Source organism: Corylus avellana, chromosome 3 (genome assembly GCF_965113065.1).
Source record: "Corylus avellana chromosome 3, dhCorAvel1.hap1.2, whole genome shotgun sequence".
In the NCBI taxonomy this organism is placed as follows: domain Eukaryota; kingdom Viridiplantae; phylum Streptophyta; class Magnoliopsida; order Fagales; family Betulaceae; genus Corylus; species Corylus avellana.
The window spans coordinates 20731802-20750941 of NC_142492.1; the positions used below are offsets into that span (position 1 = coordinate 20731802).

Consider the following 19140-nt stretch of genomic DNA (forward strand, 5'->3'; position numbering starts at 1 on the left):
ACAAAAAGAATTTAGCTTAAACATTATATTAAAAAACCTATAACATAAGCAGTCCAAATTTAATTTCACTCTTTCTGGTTCTCATAAAAAAATTTAATTAAATCTAAGAGGTTGAAAAAAAAATAAAAATAAAGAACATCATTTAAAAAACATTAAAATATATGGATTGCCTTTACTGAAAAGCACTTAAGAGACAAAGCACTGTTTAAGCGGCGCCCCCAAACGGCCCCTAGGGTTTAATATAAGACCACTCTAAACTCCAAAGCCCTTCCTTTGCTACACAATTGCCACAGGCTCTCCGGTTTGTTCAGAGGCATTTACTCTCTCCACAGAAATGGTTACTTTCAGGGTAAGTAGCATTCTTATCACAAATTCATATTCTCATGATTTTTTCTGCCTTGTTTATTCACCGTTTTGTTGCTGAAAAAGCTTAGGAAAATAGGAGAAAATAGATTGTGGGCCTTAGGATTTATGATGATTTTTGTTTTGTTTTTGTTCTTTTTATCTGGTTCTCACTGCTGAAAGCCTGAAAGTTTCAACTCGGATGAATAAGTATTTGTATGGTTCATAGCTATACGTGGGTTTTTAGAATTGTACTGAAAAACTTGGGATCTGAGCCTGGGTTTTCTTTTCTTTGCTTTTCCTGCATTTTCCCAGCTACCAAACGGTTAAATATTTCGGTTTGCTTCATGGGTTTGGTTCTGATTGGATCGTTAGTAACATTTTTGCCTTGTCACATGATTGTAGTAGGCTCAGTTGAGTGGGTGAATTATGTTATATTTGGTCTTTGTATGGAATATTCAGAAATTGTTTCTGTTTTCTTTTTGTTGCCAAACTAATGTAATGTTGTTGTAGTTCACGTGTTTGGTCCTGTTTATGATGATGTTGGGGTTTTGAATTGACAAGGGTTTGCTTGTTTACAGTTTCATCAATACCAGGTAGTGGGGAGAGCATTGCCTTCTCAAACAGATGAGCATCCGAAAATTTATCGGATGAAACTTTGGGCAACAAATGAGGTTCGCTCCAAGTCAAAGTTTTGGTGTGTAATCTAATCTCTATGTATTGAACTTGCAATTGATTCTGATCCATTATGCTAATGATGTGTTGGAATTTAAATTAAAGTGAAATGTTTTGGCTTGTGATCTGTTTGGCTCTTGATTCAACATGGGAAGACAATTATGTTTTATGTTTCTGAGTGCTACATGGTTTTGACTTTTTTGGGATGGGAGGAAACAAAAACTTGCGCTCAACTGAAATATAAGTAATTAAAAGAAAATGGAACATAAAAGACATTGTGATTTTGTTACTGGGAGTCTAAAGAGAACCATCAATTTGTTGAATCTTAACTCCTACCATAGGCCTTCGCTTAAGTATTTCTTTTTATTTTTCTTTCATTGAGAGCCTTAAGGACATGATACATAAGATTTGATTTTCTTAAATGATGTTCTGTTGCTGTCAACATTCTTGGAAGCAGAAGGTTGGTTTATTTGCTGCTGCTTATTGTATTTTATCATGCATGTCACTGCTTTTTGGAGATAAATCTTTTTATCTTTTAGGAACTTTGACTAAGGGATTTTTGTGTTTTTTTTGGAAGGTATTTCTTGAGGAAACTCAAGAAAGTTAAAAAGAGCAATGGGCAGATATTAGCTATTAATGAGGTATGAACCATATATGCTTGATTTTTCATCTTGATTAGTCTTGCTTTGTCAAGTTACATTACCCTTGCTGAGGAAAAATGCTTTAAAGTGCTGGAGCCATTTTTCACTTTCCCTCACGAATCTGTATGCTCTCTCCCCCCACTTTTCCCTTCTTTTTTTTTTTTTTTTTTCTTTTTTAAAAAAAAAAAAAAAAAAAAAAAATTTTAAGTAAGAAAATCATCATGCTATTATTACAGTTATAAATTTGGGTAATAGCTTATTGGAATTTAGAGGTGAAGTTGGTTAAAGATAAACGAATCATTGAATTCTCTCTGTGTATGCATGTGTGGAGTGGGAGCAAGGGGCAGCTTCTGCTGGAATTGTAACTAATATTATCCCGTTCCCGTTTTCCTTGCTGGAATACAACGTAACTCTGTTGTGGGCAGCTTCTTTTTCACTTATTGTTCTGTTATACTATATCTATGCCAGAAAAAAGGGGCTCTGGAGAATGTGCAATATATTTGGACCAAAATATGAGGGGAGAGATGGAAAGTGAGATTGCAACTTAAGGCAGCCCTAAGTAGACAGACAGTATATACAAGAGGCTCCAAACAAGCAAGAAACCCAAGGCCTCAAACCCAAACCCTGACAAGCCCTCAAACCCAAAACCCACAATACAACAAAGTCCAAAATCCTCCAAGGCACTCAACACTAGAAAAGGCACCCACCCCCCCCCCCCCCCCCCCCCGCGGCCGGGCCTAGAGGATGCTCCTCTAGAATCATAGTTGTCTTAAAATCCACAACGAATATGTTGACATGTTTATGAGTTTGTGGGTAGCTTGTGTTTTTACCTATAATTCTGTTATACTCTATCGTAGTCAGCAAAAGGGGCAGGGTAGATTGTGCAACATATTTGGACCAAAATGTGAGAGGAGATGATTGTAATCATTTTCCACAGTTCAAATCATGATGAATGTCAAGTACTATTGGTTCAATATTATTTTATTTTCTGGTGCAAACCATGTATTGCTATCAATTGAAGAGTATTTCGTCAATCTAAGTGAAAATTATTTCATTTATGTCCCAAACTTTGAATCTCTACTCTCCTTAGACTAAACTTGAACTTGAAACTATTTTCTCTTAAATTACTGGCAGAAAGAGAAACTTTCCGCCAGTTTCACACAATATCATCCTCATGGCTTGAAAAACTGCTGATTTTAGCTTCTTGAAGTCTATTATTTTTCCCCTTAAATTTGTCTAGATAATTTAATTGGGACTAAGACATAGTTAAGTTGGGTTGAACTCTTGATCAATTTTCTCTTACACTATAGCTATGGTGGTCTACAGAATTTGGGGATGGTATTTGCTGCTCCTCTGGCAGGCTGCAAATGCGATTTATACATTCCCCTCCCCCTATCTTCTTTATATCTCTAGTTGTCTTATTGGTTTTAATGATCTCTGTGAGATGATTTTTCTATTCCCATTTATACTGCAGATCTTTGAAAAGAATCCTACGAAGATCAAGAATTTTGGTATCTGGCTGCGCTATCAAAGCCGAACTGGGTATCACAATATGTACAAGGAGTATCGAGACACCACACTAAATGGTGCTGTGGAGCAAATGTACACTGAGATGGCTTCTCGTCACAGAGTGAGGTTCCCATGCATTCAGATCATCAAAACAGCCACCATACCAGCTAAGCTTTGCAAGAGGGAGAGCACCAAGCAATTCCACAACTCCAAAATCAAGTTCCCTCTGGTGTTCAAGAAAATTCGGCCACCCACCAGGAAGCTCAAGACCACATATAAGGCGTCAAGGCCAAACCTATTTATGTAACTCGTATGATGGTTACTTTCTCTTGTTTCTTGCTAGGATTTTCATGTTTTTGATGAGCTTTAGATGTGAGACATCGGCTGATGCTTTGAACTTTAAATTCTGTTTTGGTAGTGGAATGCTTGTTAACGAGTTCACTTGTACGGGTTCTCTTTTAGCTCTCTCATTTGCGGAGATAATTAAGAGTACCACCTAGTATACTCCTGTCGTTTTTGCTATAATGAATTATAGTTGCTGGAAGTTTCTTAGCTTTAAGATGTTGCGTTGAGAAATAGAACCCATTGAGCTTTGATCTATAGAAAATGTTTGAAAGAACTCTTAAAGGAAAGCCTCATTTTCAAGATTTCCAGACAATTTGGGATTTTTAAAGAAAAGTGTTTGTCAAATTTATTTTTTTACCGAACTCACCTTTTTCTTTTTTCTTTATTTATTTTTAATGGCATGTGATAAAGATTCTGTCTGACTTAACTAGATTCTAACGACGGAATTTTTTTTGTAACAAAATAGTAATTTAATGCGGTTGAGCGAGACAAATGTGAGTTCACGGGACAACTTGTAAATCAGTGGTAGGTCGTGAGGAGAAAGGTAATTAACCTGTAAAGTTGTGTTAAAAAAAAAACTAAGAGCAAAATTAGGTCAGCTATAAGAGGCAAGAGGACTTGAGTGCTGGAAATTAGGGTTAGGGTTGTGGCAACTAATCTACTTAATAATTTCATCCCTAAATTCAACATTTAGTTCACAAACACACAAACCACAAATGTTCAAAATCCAGAAAATCAAGCACATAAATCTTGCAATCAAACTAGCCCTTAAACAATTTTCACTACAAACCCAAATTTAGCTTGAATTCATCCATATGTACACAGCACAAACATACATGCATATGCTATATGTTATTACACATTCCTTCATATTGATCAAAACTTCAAAACATTCAATTAAAAAGTTCTTGGAGATGACACATTAGAGAAAAAAGAGTTTCTTCTTCTTCTACTAAATATCATTATTGATGGCCTCATTTTTTTTTGAGTAGAGGCTAAGAAAGTTTAAACTGCTTGGCATTTTCTGTTTATATGCAAAATTTACATTGATTGAGATGGTTCAAGGATATTTTTGCATGCACTCCTTTACTCTCTTTCTCTCTCTCTCTCTCTCTCTCTCTCTCTCTCTCTTTTGGTTTAACTCAAATACAGACTAGTGTCAATTTATCTCTTTCAAAACATCATCCTTACAAATTTGGTAAATCATATGTAGCATTTCGATCGAATAACTTGACCTGTTCTTAGCTTCTTTGTGAATATATAATAATACAATGAAAAAGCACCCGTTCTTTATAACTAGTTTTGATAATGCTATAATAGTACATGAGCAGGAGTAATAAAACTTGGTTTACAGATTAAGAGTTGCTTATTTTGATACAAGCTAGAGTTTGTGCAGTACAATGTGAGCACCAAATTGAGGTTGAAGAGTTATAATTGTGAAAGGAGCATGAGCATAGGATGAGGAAATTTCAAATGAGAAGTGCTGCAATATCACTGACAACGCCATTTTGGCTTCCACCATAGCAAAGTTTTGTCCAATGCACAACCGAGGACCCCCTCCAAATGGGAAAAATGATAGTTGGCCCTTTGTTGCCTTTGAGACACCTTCTGAAAACCTCTCTGGGTCAAACTCATTTGCATTGTCTCCCCAAAGTTCACAATCACGTTGGATAAGGATTATTGGTAAACCGATCATTGCTCCAGCTGGTATTATCAAATTTCCTAGCCTTGTGTCCTTGTCAACTGCTCGATTCAGCATAGTTACTGGCGGGTAGAACCTCAGAACCTCATGCAGAATCATGGTTACCTGTGCCATGGATACACTTCTCTCATAAACATGTTTAATTAACATTGAAGACTACTTATAGATAGAAAACCAAGACTTATTACTCCATCTACGGACCTAACTCTAGGAGCATTTGTTAAAGATTAACTTCATCCATTTCTATTAACTTAAACTTTTGAGAAAAGTTTGATTTAATATAGTATCAGAACAAAGGTTCTACTCATTTAATAGGAAAGAATTTGAGCCTACCATAGTGATAGTGTTATGTTTTTTGTGGTGTTTGCCTGAAAACTACATCAGTATATCCAAGTCTTATGATTACATGTTGAATCACTATTTTGAAGGTTGAGAAACTGATTGAATCAACTTGATAGACAAAGAAAATATGTATTGAAACATCCATCTTAATAAGGTAAACATAAGGAAATATACTCACAACTTTAAGGTGATGTAACCCATCAAAGTCTGGTTTGTTCTTGCCAAAAACTTGCAAAACCTCTTCTCTTGCACGCGCTTGCCAATTTGGATACTTGCTCAACAAAACCATTGTCCAAACGAGCAAAACTGAGGTTGTCTCTTGCCCCGCAAAGTAAAATAGCTTACATTCCTCAATTACATCTGTAAGACTCATTGCAGCTTTCTTTTCATTTCCAGATTCTCGAAGTTCTCTAGAATTGGATTCCAAAAGTATACCTAATAAATCATCATTTGGGGCATTTCCTGCCTTCCTTTCCCTCTCTCGATTGTTAATGATTTCCGTTAGCAAAGTTCGTACTTCTCGATCGATTTCCTTCATTCTCTTGTTCATTTTGGTTGGTAGAAACCTACACATAAAAATCTTACAAATTGTGAAGGCATGAAGAAGGGAAATAAGAATGTGATTCCTCACTACTTTTGTAACAATTCAGTTTGGGTCTCTTTTTTGGGCGGTGCAGATGAGTAGCCCACATAGAATGAGTGGTTTATAAAGACACTCATGGGTGCTATCTCCCAAATTGAGTGATTTTGGAGTGATAATGCAAATGTGGCTAACGCTTTCCCTAGTTCGTTACAAATGGTATTAGAGCCACTTACTAATGTCATGTGGTATTGTTCGCACCGCATGACGTGGCCCTGACGAAGACGTCAGGGGTTTAAGGGGGGAGTTTGTAAAACTCCGATCCCATATTGGGAAGATGAGTAGTTCACATAGAGTGTAGTTTATAAATCCCACATTTGCTAATAAGTTAGCAAATGTGGCTAGAGCTTTCCTTGGTTGCTACAACTTTGTTGATCAGTTGTTTAGGAAAAAAAATTATAATACGAAAAACGGGTTTTCAAATAAACTATAAGATCTATTCTTCACCTAAAGTCGTAAGAAAAGTGAACTGAAATAGGTGGAAGGAGCAGAAGTTAAAATTTGTTGAAAGTTTGCTGCATTTCTTGTCCCAACTTCTTTTTCTGCAGTCTAACACTATTTCTGAACTTAACCATAATTCAATATAAACTAACTTGACCTGATTTCATGATGAAGTTAAATAAAAATTTAAACATTAATTACCTCCATCCTGGAATGTAGACAGATTTTATAGCTTTCACAACAAATTCAGCTTGTTCTTTTTGGAGTTGGAATATTCTTTTTCCTTCAGTGTAGCTACTTCCAAATGCTGTTCGAGAAATCGCATCACCTGATAGATTTTCAATATAAGGCCATATATCTAACTCACAAGACCCCTCTTCACCGATCAGCCTCTCCCATTGGCTAATCATATCATTGCAACTCTGATAAAATGCATGTGTCATAGCCTGCAGCAATCACAAGGTAAAAGATTTTGAAAGATCATATAGGAAACAGAGCTTTTAGCATAAAAGTGTTTCCATTGATGTAAACAATTCAGAATAGCTAAATGCTTTATAATGGCTTCCTGAAACTAGTTGAAATGGAAATTTAACTCTTGAGTGGTATTATTTCGAGGGAGGGAGTTTAAATTTACAGGAGTTTGATGGAATTTCCAATAATTGACATTCTTGATGTTTGAATGTTGTTAGATTTTGATTTGAACCCAACACTTTTTGTCATCAGTTTCTGAACTAGAAGATGATCAAAATACTATTGTGTATTCATTTTGTATCCTTAAGAGATTAAGGATTACAGCTTGGGATTATTTATTAAAATGACACAAAAAATTCTTTTCCTTTTGCTAAGAAAAGTGAATGTGTAGTAGTCATTTTGTATCCTTTCAAGGAAAAATTAAGGATTACCATTATAGATGGATAGTTTATTAAAATGACAAAAAAAAGCCGTTAAATGTTGAAAACATCTTTTTTGATGAAAAATAGTCATTATTTTCTGGTAAAAACAAAAATATCTTGTAAACTTAGAGTCCGTTTGGCCCTACGTTCACAGGCCAAAGTATGTTTTTAAACAAAATCGTGAAAAATGTCTTGTTTGGAGTGCATTCTTAAAAAATGGAGATTTGAAAAAAATGGGAAAATCCACATTTTCAAACTGCAAGTCTGGAAGCAAGGGAGAATTAAAGGCCAAAATGTGATTTTAAAAGCCAATCCGCGATTCTATCAAATTCTTAACTACGTTTTTAAAAATCTCGTTTTGTAATCGTTATTTTTTAAATCGCATGTTTTGAAACCACAAACCCCAACAGACCGTTAAGAAATGAGAGAACTTTTTTTTTTTTTTTTTGGAGGTACAAATTATAAGACCATATTCATAGGAATACAAATTATACCAGACAATTCCTTGGAACCACAAAAAACCAAAATTCAAACAATTTTCAAGCAAGATTTGAACAGATCCACCCCACATGGAGGCAAGGGAAAGAGTTCCACCTTGCACACCTTTGTGGGTTGGAGATCCACATGCAGGGACCAAGGAAGGGGGTGGCCCATATAGGCCATGGCTACCCCCTAACTCATAAGGAAAAAATAAAAATAAAATAATTGAAGGTAAAAAAAAAAAAAAAAATTATAAGGTTATATATATATATATATATATATATATATAATATCGCCCTTAGCAACACAATTTCAATTTATTAGTCATTGGCCTCTGTCTATACTAAACTCTGCCTCCATCCCTGTCTGCATGAGACAGACTACACCCCGTCCACCTCTGCCAGGGTAGAGAACCATCCCCACATAGGAGACAATGGCTCCACCCCACGCAAAAGAGTGTGGCACTAGGGAAAATTTTTTTTTTGAGAAAATGTTTTACCCCAAAACAAACAGGGACAACATTTTCAACATAACGTGATAACAAGAATCCAGTTTTAGACAGTACAACTGCACAAGTATTGCTTCTGAATGGATTTAAACAAAAACAGAAAGTAAAAGAAAAAACCTTCAACTTTTCGACCCGGAATGCAGGGTTGATAATCTTTCTGTGTTTAGCCCATTTCTCTCCCTCGTACGCCACTACTCCCAATGACAGCAACCTAGAAAGTGGGTTTATGCGTGGCTTCCGAAACTCACCGATATTTGTGAAAACATCTTTTATTAGTTCCGGATCCATAATAAACACTCTCGGCTTTGGGCCAATCCATATAAAACAATTCTTGCCTGCATATGTTTCAAGGTCAGAAGAAGATCCAATATCTTTATGAAACATGGAAAATAAGAGAAATGTTTCAAGTCTATTTACACTCTCTTTAATAGTAATTATCACGTCACGTCACATCTGAGAGTATGAATTTGGGAGTGTAGACGTGAAAGTATGTGTAAAATTTATTGGGAGATAATAAAAGTTGCAATGATATAATCTAATCATATCCGAGAACCGCTACATACTCCCACATGGGGCGGAATTAGAAAATAATTTTGGAGGGGGGAAAATTTTAAAAAGAAGAAATTTTTAGAGGTAAAAATTAATTTTGAGAGGTCAATTTTATAAAAATATCTAAAATTTAAATGAAATTCTTAAAATTTTGTGACATTTTTTAAATTTTGTCAAGGGACCGAAACCCCTCAAGGCTAGACTCGTGGCCCTAATGGAACGAAAAATTAAGACTCTAAGCTTATTTTATAAAAATGAAAAAAAAAAATTAGGAAAAAGTTTATATACTCCTCTCAAACTACTACCTAATTAATAATGTTCTTCAAACTTTTATTTGTGACAATGTCTCCAAACTTTCTTTTTTTTAAAAAAAAAAAAAAACCTTTTTATAAGAAAATAATTAAAAAAAAAAGATTTTTTTTATTTAATAAAATTGAAAATTTTCATTTTTTTTTTTAAATAAAAATTTCGGTTTCGGAAAACAAACCCTTTTTTTTTAAAAAAAAAAAAAAAAAAATCCGTTTTAAAAAAATTAAAAATTATTATTATTTTTGTTTTTTGTTTTTTGTTTTTTGAATTTATAAGCGTATTTTTGTCTTATTGAGAAATTCATAAGAACATTTTTATCTTTTTGCTAGTCTTAAGTGATAATATTTTAGTAGTTTAGAAAAGAAAAATGCTAGATATTCTTCTGGGATTCTCCTAGTGCTCTTCTCATCCTAGGTAGATATTATTTTTTAAAAACAAAATGACAAAAATAAAGAAAGTTTATTTTTTTTACTTTTTTAAAAAATAATATACACTTATGATTAAGAGATCACCAAGAGAGCACCTAGCCCTTTTCTTTGAAAAATATTGTCTCAATTGAAAGATTAGAATTACATTATTAATTGAGTTTTAATTTGAGAAAAATATACCAACTTTACTCAAAAATTTATAAAGCTACGTGACACATGATGATTGAGGTAACAAAATGAGTAGATAATAAGGGTATGGTAGACATACCATAATTCTTGACAGTGTGATGGACGAAGGGGATGACACGTGGCGAAATATCATCAGAGAAATTGATGGGTGTAGACTTTGCTTGCTTCGACATCATGGAGCTGTCCTTCAAGTCTCCGAAGAAGAGCCGGTAGGAGTTGCCGGAACAGCCCTGCTCTCTCAGGCGCCTCTCCAGGTATTTGGGCCTCAGCCACACCCACTTCAGAATCCTCCACCCCAACGTTAGGATTGCAAGGAGAAGAGTACTGCTGAAGATCACAAGTAGTGATGATACAGCCATTTTTTGCAGGAGGGGGAGAGGCAGAGAAGAAGGATGGAGAAGAGTAGGAAAGGGGAGAAGTGAATTTTATGGATGGCTTTTTTTGTATTCAAAGGAGGAAAAAGATCAAAGGGGCGACAAGGGGAAATTTTGTTCAAATTGATGCTTGTTTCATTGATTAGGACATTGTTTTGAGTTTGTGGATTTAATAAAGTCAAATTTTTAAATATTTTTTTTTTAATTGTTAATTTTCAAAATCGTAAAAGGATAAGTTAAAACATGTTAATTTTATTTTTTATCAAATATTTGTTATATAAAATCGTAATTTTAGTTTAAATTAATTTTTTTTCAAATAAATTTAAATTATTATTAAAAAATCGTAATTTCAAACATACCATATAAAAAAAAAAAAAGATTAAAGAAAAGACTGAGTGTCGTGATTGTAATCACTACCTTGTCATTTTCAACGGCTCCATGATAAGGACCAAAATAAATATTAACATAAAAAAAAAATAAAAAATAAAAAAGAGCTATATCACAAAAAAAGAAGAAAAAATAAACTCGAGAGAGAGAGAGAGAGAGAGGGGGGGGGGGAGGGTGGCCAAATCACATTTTAAGGCCATGGATATGCATAAAATTTGGGGTTAAATGCTTTTTTGCTCCTTGTAATTTAACAATTTTTATTTTTGTCCCCTTGATTTATTTTGTATCATATATGGTACCCAGTGAGGGCGACTTGAGGGCGGGCGCCCATGGTAAAAAAAAATTAAAAAAAAATTCTTAACTCAGTTTCTAATTTTTGGTTTGTTGCGCCCTTGGTATTTTTAATTTTTTGGTTTGTTGCGCTTTTCACTCAGTTCATTGTGCAGCGTGTTGTTAATTTTTAATTGTTTGATGTCTATGCGTAAGTAAGTGCGTGTTCGATGTTTCTCTCACATTTTTGACAAATTTTTTTTTGCATTCTCTCATCCATTTTCCCATCATCTCCTCTCTTTTGTATTTATTTATTTATTATTATTTTTTTTAAAAAAAAAAATCTAGATGTAGATAGAAGAAAGATGGTGAGGAGATGGGTGGGAGAATGCATTGCAGCAAATCTCCACATTCTCTGTGCATTGTCAATGACTCAATTGTTATAACCAAGAAGTAAAGAACACTCAATTGTCAAAACCAAGAAGTAAAGGACTTGGTTTCTCTCAGTCTCGTGTAACGTGTTTGATGTTTTTCAGACTTTTTCTAATATTTCCCTCTTTGGCTGTTTTTTTTTTGGTTTCATATTAAAAAAAAAAAAAAAAAAATTTAATGTTTATTTATCAATATTTATCATTTTCATGTAATAACCCAACTGAGTAAGTTGAGAGTAAAGTTTATAATTAAAGCTATTAAGGCCTTAATTTGTTTTGGTTACGACCGTGCCCTTAATTTGTTTGGTTATAATTTAAGCAAGCTTTTTAATTGAGATATATTTTGTATTTTGTATTTTTGTATTTTATATTTTGGCTATGACCGTGCCCTTATTTTATATTTTGTATTTTTCTTTACTTTTATAGTAGTGCTTATATAGTAACCGATAAATATGCTTTTTTTATATGTTAGCATATATTTATGAAGACGTACGTGCTTACGCAATCTGCAAACGATGTGGCAGCACGTGTTAATCACTCAACGAGGCGCGTGCATATGAACAATTTCAATTTACATTATTGGCTTCCCGTTATGCAAAATACTGATTGCTCACATGCGTGGTGGACCCTTTTCTTTGCCGTATGAGTTTCTCTTCTAGCTTCTAGCTTCTAGCCGAGTTTGGAAGAATTTGTTTTAATTTAGGGGTTAATTATCTTTTCAGTATTTATTGTTAGGGTCTCATTTTATTCCTTATTATTTGAGCTAACTTCACTTTGGACCTCTGAATTATTACGTGATTTGAGAAGGTCTCCTAAACTTCAAAACCTTTCAATTTCGACTCTTGAACTTTCAATTATAGTCAATTTGCACCTCTCCATCAGATTTACCGTCAGATTTAGCCGTTAACTTTCTTGATTTACCTCTAAAATAACCAAAATATCCTTAATTTTTTTTTTAAAAAAAAAAATTGAAATTAAGGGTAAATTTAAAATTTTATAAAAAAATTAGGGGTATAAACGTCATTGTCTCACTTTTAACGTTTAAAATCTGACGAAAATGTTCAAATTGATTACAATTGAAAATTTAGAGATCCAAATTGAAAAATTTTGAAGTTTTTAAAATTTCTCAAATTGCGTGATAATTTAAGGGTGTAAAGTGAAGTTACTAATTTTTTTTTTACTATATTTTGAGTTTATATTTGGCTATTATTTTAACCTAATTCTAATTTTTTCAACTCAACTCAACTTTTTTTTTTTTAACCCAACTCAAATTTATATATATATTATTCAACCAAATTCAAAATAAAATAAAATAAAATAAAGAATAAAAAAAATTAAAAATAACCTATGGGCGGTTGAGCCACCCCTGGTTGCCACCCCCAAGTGGTTCTTCAGGTGGCTCAACTACCCCATTACCCCCATATAGCGGTTGGGGTGGCAGATAGCCACCCCATTGGTTTTCAGGGGTAACCAATCCATCCCTATGGGGGTGGTTTTGGAACCACTCATGTATTCAATTTTTAGTTTATTTGTTTATTTATTTTTAGTTTTTGATATTTTAAATTTAGATCATTTTTATTTATTTATTTTTAGTTTTTATCAAATATATTCAATTTAATTTACCTTTTAAAATATTTTTTCCAATTTTGTTTCAAATTCTCGAAACTATCCATACATAATCTTAAAAAACTTTTTTCTCGATATTGTGAATATCTAAGTGATGGAGATGACAGATGAGTAGGAAAGGAGAGGTGTATTTTATGGATGACTTTTTTTCTATTCAAAGGGGAATTTCCTTTTTCATCGATGGCTTGTTTCATTAATGTGGGGGATAAAGGATTAAAGACTTGAGGAAAGCCTGATTGTCGTTTCGTCATTGTATTGATCACTGCCTTATCGTTTTCAACTGGTCCGTCCATAAGGACCAAAATATAAATAAATAAATAACACAAATGAAATTGTATGAAATGATTGAAAAGCCATGTTAGTATGTTACTATGCCATATTGTCCCAAAAGAAAAAGAAAAAGAAAAAACAAAAATAAAATTTAAAAGCATTGTTATATATATATATATATATATATATATATATATAGTGGTGTTATATATATATAGTGGTGATATTGCGCACGCAGCGTGAGTGCACAATGCCTCATGCTGGTGTAAATAGTAATTAAAAGTTACTGTTTCAACATTTTTTTAATATTTTTTTGGTTACTATTCACACCAGCATGATGCATTATGTACTCATGTTGGCGTGCGTATTATCACCACTAATATATATATCAGCGTGATGCATTATGTACTCATGTTGGCGTGCATATTATCACCACTAATATATATATATATATATATATATATATATATATATATATATAAGTGAAAGTTTTCTCAATCCCGAAGGACACAGGAGTTTTATAGAAAGTAATTTGTCTTCTGAGCATTCTCAATTGAAGAGTTAAATTTTTGTGAAAGTTTTCTCAATCCCGAAGGACATAGGAGTTTTATAGAAAGTAATTTGTCCTCTGAGCATTCTCAATTGAAGAGTTAAATTTTTGTACAAAATAACTCATTAAAACTCACTTTACTTAATTTAGCTAATAATTTTTTAAAAGTTTTCTATATCCGATTAGCTATTAAAAAAATTGTGAACGAATATTCTCACAATGATTCTTTGAAAAGTAGAAAAAATTTTAAAAAGGGAGAAAACATGCTAGAGAAACAATAAAAAATAATATAATTTTCTTAAAAAGTGCTGCTCCATATAATTTTTTTCTTTTTTTGCTAATCTAATCAAATATTTATTTTAAATTTTATTTTGCTAATTCAAAATAAAATTTATTTTATAAATTTAATTAATTATTTTAGATAAAAGTACAATTTGACTCTCCAAATGAATATGACAAGGGAGAGTGAATATGACAAGGGGGAGTGAAGTTTATGAGAGATGGAATTAAATATAAACGTGACACATGCAGACGCACGTGCTTACGCAATCCATGATGAATTCGCTGTCAACAATGTGGTAGGTACGTGTTAATTGCTCAACGAGGCGCGTGTATATGACCATTAGCATTATTGGATTCGGCCACGGCCATGGGCGACAAATCCGAGAGATGCAATTTTTTATTTTATATATATATATATATATATATGAAATGGCAACGTTTTTGTATTTAAACATATATAAAAATTTAAAAATGATATCCAGGAACGAGATCAGAAAATTTTATGGGAGGAGGTCAGCTAATTATTATTATTTTTTTTTTTCGGTTCTTTATAATTTTTTTTATTAAAAAAATATTTTTTATGAATTAAAGACTATCGTAAGAGTCGAAAAAGTGGGCATTTGAAAGTAGGGCCAAAATTTTTAAAAATAGAGCCAAATTTGGCCCTATTTTACTTCTCCTTTTTTTTTTTTTTTTTTTTTTTTTTTTTTACTTTGATTGTTTTTTCTCGTATTTTTGGGGGTGGGCCTATGCCAATCCCCCCTAGTTCCGTCATTGATGATGTCGTATGTAGTAGGGTATTATCATATTACCATATAGACGACATCATTTTTGTTTTTAGTTTTTTAAAATTGAACTTTTTAATTTTTCTTTAAAAAGCGGTTATTAAGGTTATTAACTACTAACTGCCTTAACCGCAAGGCAAGCGGATGCAGTTAGTGAATTTTACTAACCGTCTAGGCGATTACGGTTACCGGTTATTGGCTATACCGTTAACCATTAACTGCATATATATATATATATATATATATATATATATATATATATATATATATATATATGCAGTTAATGGTTAACGGTTAGCGATTTTTATATATATATATATATATATGCAGTTAATGGTTAACGGTTAGCGATTTTTTCAAAAACTAAAACCAGTATCTGTAACTGCCTAGGCAGTTAGTGGTTTTTCTTAACTGCATTTAAAAGCGGTTAGTGCGATTAACAGTTAGTGCGGTTAGTAGGCACCTGCCTTTTCACCCCTACATGTGAGATGCAAATGCACTTTTAGAGCCCGTTTGGGAGTGCGATTTCAAAAATTGCATTTTTTAAATCACTACTTTTTAAAATCCCAGAGGCGTATGGTAAAACATGTTAAAAAATACTTTTATTTTTTTTTTTTTTATCAATTTGGTGTTAGGATAACATTAGCATATAATTGCAATTTCATGACCAAATTATCAATAATGACATTTCTTTATAACAGTAAAATAACTAACATTTCTTTTTAACACCTCTGCAAACAAAAGTATGACTTATAATTTGACATTATCTTTGAGTTTTCTATTTAGGCAATTATATATTGCTATATTACTTGTTTCTATGTGTTTTTTTGTTTTTGTATTTGTTTTTTCTTGAAACATATTCCAAACAAACATATAATAAAAAATAGAAGAACAATTCATCAAATAAAACTATAACGTTTATCAAATTTAACTATTACATAATTCACCAATAATTTAAATTAGTACTTGATAAATCACCAAAAAATAAAAATTAAAGGACATTAAAAATTAGCCTAAAACATAAATAATAAAGCACTCTTTACAGCCCACAAACGGATTGAGCTATATTGTCACGAACCATTTTCATCTCCTTGTCATGTATATTGCCAATGTTTTCTTGACTGTTACTCCATGCATCATCATCATTATCGGAGTTATCTTTATCCCACTTAAACCCCTTATCATTTCTATATGTATTCTAATAAAATTATGAAGGACCGCAGTAGCAATTACAATGAGCATTTGGTCGTTAATATCATAAGATGACATTTGCCTTAAAATATGCCACTATTCTTCCACACACCAAAAGTTCACTCGATAACACTTCTAATTGATGAGTGAACATAGTTATACCTCTCCTCTATCCCATTTCCTTGACCAGCCCGTCGAAAATCAGGAAAGTGATATCTCTCCCTTTTGTAAGGTGTCAAGTACCCTTTCATTAAGGGGTATCCAACACCAACGAAATAATATTTTTTCTACACATGAGAATAATAATCATCTATAAGATATACATAAACAATATGCATTCATAATCAATAAGATTAAAAAAATACTATACCTAATGGTGGTTTCGGAAAGTTTGCAAATGGAGTACGAATAGCATCTAAAAAAATACATGTATCATGTGCCGCACCTTCCCATCCTACCATAATAAATGTGAAAAGTAAATCAAAATTGCATCCCACCATCACATATTGAGTTGTTGTTTCTTTTCTTCCAATGTATGGAATTTTCTTATCCTCTCTAACAACAACTGGGATATGTGTTCCATCAATGGCACCGATATAGTCATACAATACACATTTCGTTAAATTTTAGATACTTATTAAGCTACTTTAACAGAAGGCAAGCACAAATTGAGCAATATTGATAAACAAATAAAATAAGTTCCTTAAAATGTGGCCAATACAATGGATTGTGCCGAATTGTATTGGGAACTTCATTGAAGGTGGGATCAGAAGGTTTGATGAGATCCATTGCCATTAGGTTAAGCGCTTTTAGAACTTTATGAAAATGTCTGTGTATAGTCTCACCAAAATGTTGAAACCTTTCTTGAACCATTCTATTACATGATCCTTGTGCAAGAATCATCAAACATATACCTACTGACTCTTCTAGTCTAATATGGCTCATGTGCTGAAGTCCATATGTATGTTGCAGAACATTACATAATTGAAAGAAAATATATGGTTTCATTCTAAACATATCATGACATATAGTCTCATTTCCAGTCATCGTATGTATCAACCACCTATATCCAATTTCTTTAGAATTTCTACAAGGTTGTTTATCAATGTATTTAATGACATACGTCACTACTACACGTCATCCAACAAAAACAAGATGGTAAAATTCATCATTACTATCATCATCATCATTATCGTCATTATCATGACAATGATCATCATTACCATAATCCATATAATCATCATAATCCATGTGAGTGATACCTAAAAAATATTAACAATTAATAAGATAAAACACATAAAACTATCTTTTAAAGAAATTGTTCAACAATCACATTTATCAAAATATAATATAACATAAGTCATATCAAGTGGAGAAAATAAAGTCACATTGTCCAATTATAATAATAATAATAAAAAAAACACACATAGTTCAAACATCCCAACACCGAAAATAACAAGTGTCTTATTGCAAATTTATCCACTAGCTAATCAAGTAAAGAAATGGCAGTTGTCCATCAATTTCGCTTCATGTTTTAGAAACATAAGCTGCAAATGTGGTTTTTCCCATACAGTGAACACCTCTCTCTTTTCTAAGTGTTGTGTCAAATACTACCTAAATTAATAGATAATATTTAATATGTTTTAACTCGCAAGTGCACAAGATCAAACGATAGTATAGCAGGCAAATACGAGATTATTCCCACGAGGATTGGTAAATTATGCTTAGAAGTAGTTTCCTATTTGATTAAAAGATAAAATTCAATTGTCACGATTGAATTTAATATAAAGAAATAAAATAAAAGGTAAACAAAAACTAAAAAGGATTAAGGTTTTGATATCCACTACTAATCAGACTAATTAAGATAACTATATGCCAATGCGCCAATTATACCGGTATATCTAATGTTTGCCAACCTAAGAGCATGAGTGTTTACTCCTTAAGCTATTGATTTTCCTAAGCAACGAATTAGGCATAGGTGTCTACTCTAATTCTTTTCTTTCTTAAAGGATTTAGTATGGGTGTCTACTAAGATGTTATTTAAGAAAGCATAAATCTGTGGAAATCGACATACACACGAGGCCTAGGGCATGGGTGTCTACTCCCGGTTCCCCATGTTGATTAACCCAAGAACCGCGGTGTGGATTCTTTTGTTACTCTTGTTAAACCTAAGACTCGGTCATCCAAATTGATTTAACTAACTAGTCCATACCACATGCATATGTTGGTCAGACAAACACATATGAGGAATTCATGAAAACAGGTATTAATCAAGTTAAAAACACCAAATATAATTGTAGCAAATGTGCCAATATTGTAATCATAAATATACATGATTAGGGCTTCAATCTTAGCCCTAATTAAAATATAAACTACATAATGAAAATAAAAAGGTGGAAGAGAAAAAACCCAAACTCCTCTTGATTTAGCCTTCAGTTCCTTTCCAGAGCTTGTGCCTCTTTTCCCCACACCTATTCCTAGAACCTAAGAGGTCGGCTTTAGAAATCCTTGTTACACTAGTAAACCTAGGGAATTCGTAGGGTTTTAATCCTATTACAAGTGAGAGTTGGAAAACCCTAATATGGAAATAATTACAGTCTAGCCTCACTCTTGATTTATCTCCTGCGCACGGGTGTGATCGATCGCAACCATGTGCGCTCGATCGCAAATGGCCGCTTCTAATGCTCATCCTTTCTGGTAGTGCGCTCGATCGCACTGTCAGAAGCTCAAACTTTTTCCAATTTCTCTTTTTGAGCCCAAATCTTCCAGATTTACTTCATTTTTTTCAAAAAGCCTACAAAAGCATGGAAAACACAAAAATGAACTAAAATAGCACAAATTAACATACTTAAGGAATTAACACATATAAGTTTAAGGGCTAAAATATGAATATTTTGGCACTTAACAATAAGAACCATAAAGTTTATGCTGAATAATGCTGAATAATGCTTCTGACATAATGCAGTCCTACTCTCCTTTTG

At 32.8% G+C, this 19140-nt stretch overlaps 2 protein-coding genes and 1 pseudogene across 2 annotated transcripts; 1 reads left to right on the forward strand and 2 right to left on the reverse strand.

The window, feature by feature from the left end:
* Nucleotides 1–238: 238 nt before the first annotated feature.
* LOC132173885 (large ribosomal subunit protein eL20) lies at nucleotides 239–3726 on the forward strand. The gene is made up of 4 exons (XM_059585556.2): nucleotides 239–349; nucleotides 924–1039; nucleotides 1595–1658; nucleotides 3133–3726. Exons 1-4 carry the CDS (start codon nucleotides 335–337, stop codon nucleotides 3472–3474), a joined length of 537 nt encoding a protein of 178 aa, XP_059441539.2. The 5' UTR covers nucleotides 239–334; the 3' UTR covers nucleotides 3475–3726.
* A 1053-nt stretch (nucleotides 3727–4779) lies between these two features.
* Nucleotides 4780–10502, reverse strand: LOC132176036 (cytochrome P450 CYP72A219). Its single transcript, XM_059588148.2, has 5 exons — nucleotides 10073–10502; nucleotides 8636–8853; nucleotides 6839–7083; nucleotides 5735–6122; nucleotides 4780–5319 (listed from the first exon to the last, which is right to left on the reverse strand). Exons 1-5 carry the CDS (start codon nucleotides 10350–10352, stop codon nucleotides 4894–4896), a joined length of 1557 nt encoding a protein of 518 aa, XP_059444131.2. The 5' UTR covers nucleotides 10353–10502; the 3' UTR covers nucleotides 4780–4893.
* Nucleotides 10503–16007: 5505 nt separating this feature from the next.
* Nucleotides 16008–17410, reverse strand: LOC148586905 (uncharacterized; annotated as a pseudogene).
* Between the last annotated feature and the right edge of the window lie 1730 nt (nucleotides 17411–19140).

Coding starts and splice junctions, on each gene's coding strand:
- LOC132173885 (XM_059585556.2), top strand. Junction 1,040..1,594: donor CGCTCCAAGTCAAAGTTTTG/GTGTGTAATCTA, acceptor TTTTTTTGGAAG/GTATTTCTTGAGGAAACTCA. Junction 1,659..3,132: donor AGATATTAGCTATTAATGAG/GTATGAACCATA, acceptor TTTATACTGCAG/ATCTTTGAAAAGAATCCTAC.
- LOC132176036 (XM_059588148.2), bottom strand. CDS start 10,352: ATGGCTGTATCATCACTACTTGTGATCTTCAGCAGTACTCTTCTCCTT. Junction 6,123..6,838: donor GTCTACATTCCAGGATGGAG/GTAATTAATGTT, acceptor TTTTATGTGTAG/GTTTCTACCAACCAAAATGA. Junction 5,320..5,734: donor GGTTACATCACCTTAAAGTT/GTGAGTATATTT, acceptor TCCATGGCACAG/GTAACCATGATTCTGCATGA.